This window comes from Sapajus apella, unplaced genomic scaffold, assembly GCF_009761245.1.
Source record: "Sapajus apella isolate SASKATOON/1434 unplaced genomic scaffold, GSC_monkey_1.0 scaffold45, whole genome shotgun sequence".
Lineage (NCBI taxonomy): Eukaryota > Metazoa > Chordata > Mammalia > Primates > Cebidae > Sapajus > Sapajus apella.
The window spans coordinates 10,484,401-10,496,538 of record NW_022436985.1 but is presented as its reverse complement, the minus strand read 5'-3'; the positions used below and the strand labels follow the sequence as shown (position 1 = coordinate 10,496,538).

The 12,138-nt window shown below is 38.4% G+C and overlaps 1 protein-coding gene across 1 annotated transcript in view; it reads right to left on the bottom strand.

The window, feature by feature from the left end:
- Positions 1-1,033: 1,033 nt before the first annotated feature.
- The window catches only part of HSD17B11 (hydroxysteroid 17-beta dehydrogenase 11), a 44,417-nt gene continuing 33,312 nt past the window's right edge, over positions 1,034-12,138 (bottom strand). The window contains exons 6-7 of the mRNA XM_032239671.1: positions 3,373-3,489; positions 1,034-1,781 (exon numbers count right to left, since the gene is read on the bottom strand). Of these exons, the coding sequence (XP_032095562.1) occupies positions 1,694-1,781; positions 3,373-3,489 (205 nt within the window). The 3' untranslated portion in view covers positions 1,034-1,693. The remainder of the gene's footprint in view (positions 1,782-3,372; positions 3,490-12,138) is intronic.

The following is a 12,138-nucleotide window of genomic DNA, read 5'->3' as shown; positions in this document are numbered from 1 at the left end:
CATTTAACAGGATGTTAAAGGATTTGCCTTATGTGTTTTCTGAATATAAACTTTCTGATAAAAGGATTAAAGCTCTTCATGTGTATGTGTTTAATATAGTTGTTTTTTTTTTTTGAGACAGAGTCTTGCTTAGTGGCACGATCTTGTCTCACTGCAACCTCTGCCTCCTGGGTTCAAGTGATTCTCTTGCCTCAGCCTCCCAAGTAGCTGCATTACAGGTGCCCACCACCACACCCAGCTGATTTTTGTATTTTTAGTAGAGATGGGGTTTCACCATGTTGGCCAGGCTGGTCTCAAACTCCTGACCTTGTGATCTGCCCACGTGGGCCTCCCAAAGTGCTGGGATTAACAGACGTGAGCCACTGTGCCCAGCTGTGTTTGATATAGTCTTGAAAATATATATATATATATTTTTTGAGACGGAGTTTCACTCTTGTTACCCTCCCATAGTGGGAGGCGCGACCTCCCAAAGTGCTGGGATTACAGGCTTGAGCCACTGCGCCCTGCGAAAATATTTTTCTTTAGTAGAAGAAACCTAACAAACCTATTACATTTTAAAATGTATAGATCTGATCTTATAGTCGCATCTCAGTGAGCCTCACATCCAAGAAATTTCCAAACAGTTTTTTTAAAAAGATCGTTTTTTTTTTAAAAAAAAAAAAACGGAGTTTCGCTCTTTTTACCCAGGCTGGAGTGCAATGGCCGCGATCTCGGCTCACCGCAACCTCCGCCTCCTGGGTTCAGGCAATTCTCCTGCCTCAGCCTCCTGAGTAGCTGGGATTACAGGCACGCACCACCATGCCCAGCTAATGTTTTTGTATTTTTAGTAGAGACGGGGTTTCACCATGTTGACCAGGATGGTCTCGATCTCTTGACCTCGTGATCCACCCGCCTCGGCCTCCCAAAGTGCTGGGATTACAGGCTTGAGCCACCGTGCCCGGCCTAAAAGATCTTTTATTATACAATCCATTTTCCTTTAATTTGAAGGTTAAGTCATGTTCTGTTTAAGACAAAAAGATGGAAACACAGAAAGTTTAAGTGTGATCCATTTATTATTGTTGCCATTTATGGGTAAATTCTTTAAAGGCTCCTTAAATCCCAATGATGCTTTTACACTTGTAACACGTATATCCGCCTCTAGCTTCCCTGTGCTGAAATGTTTGGCATTGGAATGTGAGGTATCTCTCAGGAAACAGAGTGGTAATGGATAAGATGAAATGTTTGAGAGCTCATGATATTCACTGTGAAATACCACTAGATATAGTCCTTCATTGTATTCAGAGAGTTTGAAGTTTCTGATTTTATGTAAAACAGAAAAAGCAACACAAATTACATAAAATTTAAGTGCAATCAAAAACAAAAATATACGTTAAATAAACAGTTATGGTACAAATTTTGCAAATCATTCAGGTGAACTACAGCATCTTGGAAATTATTTTAATAAAATCATTTTTATTCTTTTTCTTCATTTTCCTTAAAGTCACCTCTAAAGGTATTTCTCTGTCTATATTATATGTAATCAGCTTTTAGCTAAAGAACAAGCAGTAGTAAATGAAGACTGCCAGAGCCTCAAAAATGATACTGAAAAAATGGGGATAATTAGAAAGCAACAGAAGTTCAAACATTAAAACTCTGACAATATTAGATGAAATCAACCTAAACCTGGTAAATCAGTTTTCAGAAAACTAGGCACTTATGCTTTCATTTTATATCCAATAACTGCATCAAACCTAACATTGATTTTTCGTTTTAAAGCTACCAGGAAACGGTCAGGAAAGATCCTAAAAGAAAGACATATAAAAATAATTAGAAAATTAATATTAAGTGCATTTGTAGAATACCTTCTTTAGAAATACTTTTAAGTTATTATGTATCATCATGTTCATCTTAAATAAGATTAAGCACTTTAACTCTGCGTCATTACTATATATTCTTTCCCATTGAATCTATTTCCTTTCAAAATATAAAGAAGGCTTTTAAAAGAAGGCTTAGCTTTCTTTAGAGTAGAATCACTGGAAGTAGTCAGGTTTTGAAACAAATATACTCGTATATTTTGAAAGATCTAAGAGAGGGGGTATAAGAACTGAACAGTTGAGCTACTAAAGACTTCACAAAAAATACCCTGACATTAAAAGGGAAATGAGAGTAGGAACTAATTTTATACTTTATAATGCAGAATATTATTAAAATGTTCCACTAAGAGGCTGGAGAAGTATAATTGCTAAATAAAAATGCAGACAACACATTTGGTTTTGAGCATAATGCTGAACAAATTATTTAAGTTTTTAGTTTAAATTCCTCATGTGTAAATGGAAAAACTGACACCTATCCCTCAGTGTTCTTTTGTGGAATCAATGTGTTAATATATTAAATAGGGTGTGTTGAACAGTGACAGACACTAGCAGGTCTCATCTTTTTTCTCCAGACACCACACTCTAGGACAGGCAGCAAGATGCTTTTTCTCCCAGCTGTCCTAAGGCACCTCTGCTCTTTCCTCTCTTTGTGGCCAGCCTCCTTGTTATTATGAGACATTCCTGAAACCAGTGATTTCCAATCTTGGCTGGATAATTGGATCACCTAGAAAGTTGTTTTCTCTCTCAAAGCCCAGGCTGCACTCCAAACCAAGTCAATCAGAAATTGAGGGAGTTGGTCTCAGGCACTGGCATTTTTTGAACCTCCCAGGTAAATTTCAATGTGCATCAAAGTTGAGAGCTGCTGCTCCAAAGAAGTGCTTCTCAGTTATTAATATGTATACAAATCATCTGGGGGAACTTACTGAAATTCAAATTATGATTCAGGAGATCAGGAGATTCTGTACTAACAAATTTCCAGGTAATACTGATGCTGCTAGTCTAAGAACCACATTGGAAGAAGCAAGGCTCACGAATTTCTTAAATTATAAAAATAATTTAGCAATTCACACACTTTAGTATGATTTTGCACAAAACAAAAGCTCAATGATTATCTGTTGTATCTTTAAGTAAATACCTAAAACCTAACTCTGGTCTCCTTTAATATCATTGTTCTATGATTCCATTATATAAAGACGCTTAAAAACTATCCTTCTTCAGAGTCATTTATTTATAAGACAAGACTTGCAGAAATATACAAATTTCTTTTTTTTACAAAAAATAAAAATATATGGAAATTACTCATTTCATTTACCCAGGAGCTGTATCAATATTGCTTCAATAATTAACACATGTGGTTGAAAAAAACTGACGGCATATTTATTAAGCCTGTTATTTCTATGAAGTCAATTCCATCTAACTGTACTTTAACACCTGTCTGATTTTAAATGTCGGTAAAAAAGTATAATAGATAATTTTTATTCTACTTTTCATTTCTAAGGCTGACAAACCTGTCACTTACCTTTCCAATATTGTTAAAAACGCTATAGAAGATGGAACAAAAATCATTTTCTGCTCAGTCAGAATCCCATTCATCAGCCTGTTTACCACTTCCTCAGGTTCCAGAGTGGGTCCCAAACTGAAATCAGAGGCAGTCTTCAGAAACAAAATTCTTCACCCTTTACCGAGGCTTCAGCTTTAACTAGTTTGTTAGCTGGTGTTAACAAACAGCTTTAGTGTGGTACGGACACCATAACATAACTGATTTGTAGTGTCTAGCCTAGTATAGGTGCTCAGAAATGATAGCTACTTTACCATTGATAGTAATAACAACCATTCACTTAGTGCTTGTTGTGTGCTGCACACTATGCTAAACTTTCTACATAGGTTATTCCACTGAAGTTTGATAATAACCTTATGAAGGCAATATTATAATTCTTCTTTTTTTTTTTTTTTTTTTTTCTGAGATGGAGTCTTGCTCTGTCACCAGGCTGGAGTGCAGTGGCACGATCTCGGCTCACTACAACCTCTGCCTCCCAGGTTCAAGAGATTCCCCTGCCTTAGCCTCCTAAGTAGCTGGGACTACAGGTGTGTGCCACCATGCTTGGCTAGTTTTTTGTATTTTAGTAGAGACAGGTTTTACCATGTTGGCCAGGATGGTCTTGATCTCCTGATCCACCCACCTCGGGCTCCCAAAGTGTTGGGATTACAGGCGTGAGCCACCCACCTGGCCTTATAATTCCTATTGTACAAATAAGAATTATAGAAGTAACTAAGATCCAAAAATAATTTAGCTAGATTAGGACTGATAAGTGTACTTTTAAACTTTGAGCAGTCTCAGGAAAAAAATCAGATACTATTATACAAGCTTTATTATATACTCAGGCTCTTTAGTGAACAATTCCTAAAGCATCAGATGAATTAGAATATGACAGGTATGTGCCCGCCTTTAGGCCCTTCATCTCCACAGGATATGCTTCTATTTATTAGGTCTTTGGTTTTGTTGTCATTCTTTTGAGGCAGGGTCTCACTCTGTTGCCCAGGGTGGAGTGCAGTGGCGTGATCTCAGCTCACTGCAACCTCCACCTCCTGGTTTCAAGTGATTCTCCTGCCTCGGCCCCTCAAGTAGCTGGGACTACAGGCATGTGCCACCACTCCAGCCTATTTTTGTATTTTTAGTAGAGATGTTGTTTTGCCATATTGCCCAGGCTGGTTTCAAGCTCCTGAGCTCAAACGATCCACCTCCAAAGTGCAAAGATTACAGGTGTGAGCCACCGCACTTAGGTTTTGACTTTGTTACTTAGTTCCATGTTACATCTTTGCTGTGTAATCACTCAATATATGTACCGCAGACTAGCAGATGGCCCCTAAAAAGTGGCTTTTAGGCTGGGCGTGGTGGTTCAGGCTTTTAATCTCAGCACTTTGGGAGGCTGAGGTGGGTGGACTGCTTGAGCCTAGCCAGCATTGCAAGCATGGCAAAACTCTGTCTCCATAGCCTAGCCAGCATGGCAAAACCCTGTCTCCACAAAGAAACATGAAAGAAAATTAGCCAAGAGTGGTGGTGCACTCCTGTAGTGCTAGCTACTCAGGAGGCTAAGGCTAGAGGATTTCTTGAGCCTGGGAGGTCAAAGCTGCAGTGATTCGACCATGATTGTTCCACTGCACTTTGGCTTGGACAATTGAGCTAGACCCCATTTCTAAATAAATAAATAGATAAGCGGCTTTAAAAAAAATCAGTTACAGAAGTGCACTTAGAGAGGAGCTGCACAAGAGTTCGTCCTGAGTTTTTTATTAATGACTTAGAAAAAAATGATACATAATTAAGTATACTCATAAAATTTGCCAATGCCACTACACTATTTGGGTGGCTTAACATTTTGGGGAGGCAGATTTTTAACGTGTGTGTCTAGTTAAAGGAAGTGAGACACCAGGCACAATACTTCTAAATAAACAATGAGACAAAGGAGAAACCACAAGACATTAGAAAATACTTTGAGGTGAACATAAATGAGAGCACAAAATATCAAGATTTATGGGATGAGGTAAGCATAGTGGCTCAAGCCTATAATCCCAGCACTTTGGAGGCTGAGGCAGGAAGATTGCTTGAGCCCAGAAGTTTGAGACCAGCTTAGACAATAGAGTGAGACCCTTCCCTACAGACAAGTTTGAAAAATTAGCTGAGTGTGGTGGCATGTACCTGTAGTCTTAGCTACTCAGGAGGCTGAGGCAGGAGGATCACTTTAGCCCAGAGAGGTAGAGGCTGCAGTGAGTTATGATTGCACCACTGGCACTCTAGCCTTTGTGACAGAGTGAGACCCTATCTCAAAAAATAACAAACAAATAAACAAAGACGTATGAGGTGCAGCGAAAGCAGTGCTCAGAGGGAAATTTATAGCTGCAAATGCCTGCATTTAAAAAAAGAAAAAGATCTCAAATCAGTAAAGTGAAATTCCACATTAAGAAACTATAGAAACAAAAAATAAAAACAAAACAAACCCAAAGCAAGCAGGAAAAAAAAAGATTAAAGCATAAATAAATAGAGAACAGAAAAACTACAGAGAGAATCAATGAAACTGAAAATAGTTTCTTTAAAAAGATCAACAAAATTAGCAAACCTTTAGCTACACTGACCAAGGCAAAGTGGTTGTCTAGGTTAAAGGTTTTAGTATTTCTTCTTATGTGTTCATCAATAAAAATATGCAATAATTAAAAAAGAGAGAGAGAGACAGAAGACTCAAACCATAAATGAAAGCAGAAATTTCATATTCCTGCTGACCTTACAGAAATAAGTAAGATTATAAGAAAATACTAGAAAAACTGTATGCCAAAAAATTAGAAACCTACATGAAATATACAAACTCTCAGGAATACACAAACTACCAAAACTGACTCAAGGAATAACAGAAAATCTGAGATCTTTAATAAGGGATTGAATCCAAAATAAAAAAACTTTCAGGAAAGATAAGCCCAGGACTAGACGGTTTCATCATGATTCTACCTAATGTTTCAAAAAGAATTAACACCAACACTTCTCAAATTCTTCCAAAAAAGTAGAAGAGAAGGAAATTCTTAATTCATTCTCTGAGGCCAGAATTACCCCAATACTAAAAACAGAGTAAGACATCCTGTGAAAACTACTGACCAGTATCTCTTAGGAATATAGATGCAAGGCCAGGCGTGGTGGCTCACACCTGTAATCCCAACACTGGGAGGCCGAGGCAGGCGGATCACCTGAGGTCAGGAGTTCGAGACCAGCCTGGACAACATGGTGAAACCTCGTCTCTACCGAAAATACAAAAATTAGGTGGGCATAGTGGCAGGCGCCTGTTGTCCCAGCTGCTCGGGGGGCTGAGCAAAAGAACTGCTTGAACCCAGGAAGCCGAGGTTGCAGTGAGCCAAAATCATGCCATTGCACTTCAGCCTGGGCAATAAGAACAAGACTCTGTCTTAAAAAAAACACCAAAAAACAAAAAACAAAGAAGAATATAGATGCAAAAATCCTCAACAAAAGATTTGCAAATTAAATCTAGCATTATATTAAAAGGACTATATGCCATTATCTAAGGAATACAAAGTGGCTCACCATATACAAAACGATGAAATATACAATTTTAATAAAATAAAGGGAAAAAACCTACATGATCATCTCAGTAGGCATCAAAGATGCATTTGAAATGATGCAACGTTCCTTTGTGATAAAAACACTAAACAAACTAGGAACAGAACGGCATTTCTTCAACGTGTTTTATAAGCATTTGTGTAATGCAGTCTGATTTATATAATCAAAATGGAGCAGCAAAGACAGCAGGACTTATTAAATATAAAATGATGGGCTGGGTGCAGTGGCTCACAACTGTAATCCCAACACTTTGGTAAGCCGAGGCAGGCGGATTGCTTGAGGCCAGGAGTTTGAGACCAGCCCAACCAATATGGCAAAACCCCCATCTCTACTAAAAATACAAAAAATAGCTGGGCATGGTGGCACACACCTGTAACCCCAGCTACTCGGGAGGCTGAGGCAGGAGAATCACTTGAATCTGGGGGGTGGAGGCTGCAGTGAGCTGGGATTGTGCTGCTGCCCTCTTGCCTGGGCAACAGAGCGAGACCCTGACTCAAACATAAATAATTAAATAAAAACACGAAAAGATAATTGTTGGACCATTTAATAATAAAAATATCACATTAATATAACATAGAAGTACTGTTTTTTTCCCCATCATACTGGCAAAGATTAAAATTGTGCTAAGCTGGGTATGACAGCTCAAACCTGTAGCCCAGCTACTTGGGAAGCTGAGGCAAGATCAGCCTGGGGAACAAAGCCAGACCTTGTCTCTAAAAGAATATATATATATATTTTTAAAAAGATTAAAAAAAACCTATTTATTGAAATCCAAGTTTATTTGACAAAAATAGCTGAGCTTAAAAATATAGGCCAGGCGTGGTGGCTCATGCCTGTAATCCCAGCACTTTGGGAGGTCGAAGCGGGAGGGTCATGAACTCAGGATATCGAGACCAACCTGGCCATGGTGAAACCCCGTCTCTACTAAAATACAAAAAATTTAGCCAGCATGGTGGTGCGTGCCTGTAGTCCCAGCTACACAGGGACTGAGGCAGTGGAATCGATTGAATCCAGCAGACGGAGGTTGCAGTGAGCCGAGATTGCACCACTGCACTCCAGCCTGGTGAAAGAGCAAGGCAGCATTTCTATCTATCTATCTATCTATCTATCTATCTATCTATCTATCTATAAAATGGGAACACCTGATTTACATTTAATTCCAATAAACTCAGATTATGCTATATTATACCTTTATAGTAAACAGTTTCTTTGCAGTGTGTTAGATGTGTAAATAAAAGAAGCAATGCTCTACATCTTAGATGTGCTCTCAAACAGAATTTAAGTTCTACCGTTTATATGAAACAAAATATTTATAATTCAGCCACTTAGAGGTTAGCTCAATTTTCTTCAATTCAGAAAGGTCTATGTGGCTTAATCTGAATCTCAGTTTTACTTATGGGCAAGTTACTTAATTTCTCAAAGTCTCAGATAATTCTCATCTACTGAAGAAGGACTAATAACTTATCTCCCAAAGTATTGTTGTAAAGTTTAAAAAAATGATATTTTGGGCCAGGCGTGATGGCTCACTCCTGTAATCCCAGCACTTTGGGAGGCTGAGAGGGGAAGATCATGAGGTCAGGAGTTTGAGACCAGCCTGGCCAAAATGGTGAAACCTCATCTCTACGAAATATACAAAAATTAGCCGGGCATGGTTGCGGGTGCCTGTAATCCCAGCTACTTGGGAGGCTGAGGCAGGAGAATTGCTTGAACTCAGGAGTCAGAGGTTGCAGTGAGCCAAGATCACACCACTGCACTCCAGCCTGAATGACAGAGCAAGACTCCCACTCAAAAAATAAATAAATAAAAAATAAAGAAAATGACATTTTATTTGGTGTCTGAGTCTGAAATACAAACAGGTGTTTAAATGAGGAATATGTTCTCTCTTCTAATTAGAAGTACTAAATGTCTATATTAAAACCAACTTCATCTTTGGGGTACTTTAGTATCAGCTTAGCCTCAAAGATATTCATATGTCAGGACCAATCTTCTAGGCTCTCCCTTGGCCAGGTTTATCTTAAGCCTAGAATCATCTTAGCCTTTGTTCACACTTTTTCCTGAGTGGGGTTCCTAATTCTTTTTTTTTTTTTTTTTTTAATTTTTTTTTAAATTGTACTTTAGGTTTTGGGGTACATGTGCAGATCATCCAGGACTGTTGCATAGATACATACATGGCAATGTGGTTTGTTGCCTCCCTCCCCCCATCACCTATATCTGGCATTTCTCCCATGTTATCCCTCCCAACCTCCCCATCCCCTCGCTGTGCTCCCCCTGGCCCTCCCCAACAGACCCCAGTGTGTGATGCTCCCCTCCCTGTGTCCATGTGTTCTCATTGTTCAACACCCGCCTATGAGTGAGAACATGTGGTGTTTGATTTTCTGTTCTTGTGTCAGTTTGCTAAGAATGATGGTTTCCAGATTCATCCATGTCCCTACAAAGGACACCAACTCACCCTTTTTTTATGGCTGCACAGTATTCCATGGTGTATATGTGCCACATTTTCCTTGTCCAGTTTATCATCAATTGGCATTTGGGTTGGTTCCAGCTCTTTGTTATTGTAAACAGTGCCACAATGAACATACGTGTGCATGTGTCTTTATAATAGAATGATTTATAATCTTTTGGGTATATACCCAGTTATGGGATTGCTGGGTAAAATGGAATTTCTATTTGAGGAATATACTTGAGGAAAATACTTGAGGAATCGCCACACTGTCTTCCACAATGGTTGAACTAATTTACACTCCCACCAACAGTGTAAAAGTGTTCCTATTTCTCCACATCCTCTCCAGCATCTGTTGTCTCCAGATTTTCTAAGGATCGCCATTCTAACTGGAGTGAGATGGTATCTCAACATAGTTTTGATTTGCATTTCTCTAATAACCAGTGATGATGAGCATTTTTTCATATGTTTGTTGGTTTCATGTATGTCTTCTTTTGAAAAGTGTCTTCTGTTCATATCCTTTACCCACTTTGGGATGGGTTTGTTTGTTTCTTGTAAATCTGTTTTAGTTCTTTGTAGATTCTGAGTGTTAGCCATTTGTCCGATGGGTAGATTGCAAACTTTTTTCCCATTCTGTTGGTTACCAGTTCACTCTAATGACTGTTTCTTTTGCTGTACAGAAGCTCCAGAGTTTTAATTAGGTCCCATTTGTCTATTTTGGCTTTTGTTGGCAATGCTTTTGGTGTTTTAGTCACGAAGTCCTTGCCTATGCCTATGTCCTGAATGGTTTTGCCTAAGTTTTCTTCTAGGGTCTTTAAGGTGTTAGTTCTTATGTTTAAATCTTTAATCCATCTGGAGTTAATTTTAGTGTAAGGTGTCAGGAAGGAGTCCAGTTTCTGCTTTCTGCACATGGCTAGCCAGTTTTCCCAACACCATTTATTAAATAGGGAATCCTTTCACCATTGCTTGTTTTTGTCATTTGTCAAAGATCACATGGTTGTAGATGTGTGGCATTGCCTCCAAGGACTCTGTTCTGTTCCATTGGTCTGTATCTCTGTTTTGGTACCAGTACCATACTGTTTTGATTACTGTAGCCTTGTAATATAGTTTGAAGTCAGGTAGCATGAGGCCTCTAGCTTTGTTCTTTTTGCTTAGGATTGTCTTAGCTATGTGGGCTCTTTTTTGGTTCCATATGAAGTTTAAGATTTTTTTCCACTTCTGTGAAGAAGGTCATTGGTAGCTTGATGGGGATAGTGTTGAATCTATAAATTACTTTGGGCAGGATGGCCATTTTCATGATATTGATTCTTCCTAACCATGAGCATGGAATATTTCTCCATCTGTTTGTGTCCTCTCTTATTTCGTTGAGCACTAGTTTGTAGTTCTCCTTGAAGAGATCCTTTACATCCTTTGATAGTTGTATTCCTAGGTATTTTATTCTCTTTGTAGTAATTCTGAATGGGAGTTTGCTCATGATTTGGCTCTCTGTTAGTCTGTTATTGGTGTATAGGGATGCTTGTGATTTCTACACATTGATTTTGTATCCTGAGACTTTACTGAAGTTGCTTATCAGTTTAAGGAGATTTTAGGCTGAAATGATAGGGTCTTCTAAATATACAATAATGTCATCTGCAAATAGAGACAATTTGACTTCCTCCTTTCCTAAATGAATACTCTTATTTTTTTTTTCTTGCCTGATTGCTCTGGCTAGAACTTCCAATACTATATTGAATAGGAGTGGTTAGAGAGGGCATCCTTGTCTAGTGCCAGATTTCAAAGGGAATGCTTCCAGTTTTTGCCCATTCAGTATGATATTGGCTGTGGGTTTGTTGTAAATAGCTTTTATTATTTTGAGATATGTTCCTTCAACACCTAGTTTTTTGAGAGTTTTTAGCACAAAGGCTGTTGAATTTTGTTGAAGGCCTTCTCTGCACTTATTGACATAATCAGGTGGTTTTTGTCTTTGGTTCTGTTTATGTGGTGGATTACATTTATAGACTTGTATGTGTTGAACTAACCTTGCATCCCCTGGATGAAGCCTACTTGATTGTGATGGATAAGCTTTTTGATATGCTGTTATTTGTTTGCCAGTATTTTATTGAAGATTTTTGCATCTACGTTAATCAAGGATATTTTCTTTTTTTGTTGACTCTCTGCCAGGTTTTGGTATCAGGATGATGTTGGTCTCACAAAATGATTTGGGAACAATTCCCTTTTTTTGTATTGTTTGGAATAATTTCAGAAGGAGTGGTACCATCTCCTCTTTGTACGTCTGGTAGAATTCAGCTGTGAACCCACCTGGACCTGGACATTTTTTAGTTGGTAGGCTATTAATTGCTGCCTCAACTTCAGCCCTTGTTATTGGTCTGCTCAAGCTTTCAACTTCTTCCTGGTTTAGGCTTGGGAGGGTGCAAGTGTCTAGGAATTTATCCATTTCTTCCAGGTTTACTGGTTTATGTGCATAGAGTTGCTTGTAGTAATCTCTGATGGTAGTTTGTATTTCTGTGGAATCTGTGGTGATATCCTGTTTATAGTTTTTTATTGCATCTATTTAATTATTATCACCTTTATTATTAATCTGGCTAGCAGTTCTGTCTATTTTGTTGATCTTTTCAAAAAACCAGCTCCTGGATTTATTGATTTTTTTGAAGAATTTTTTTGTGTCTTTATCTCCTTCAGTTCTGCTCTGTTTTTAGTTATTTGTCTTTTGCTAGCTTTTGAGGTTTTTT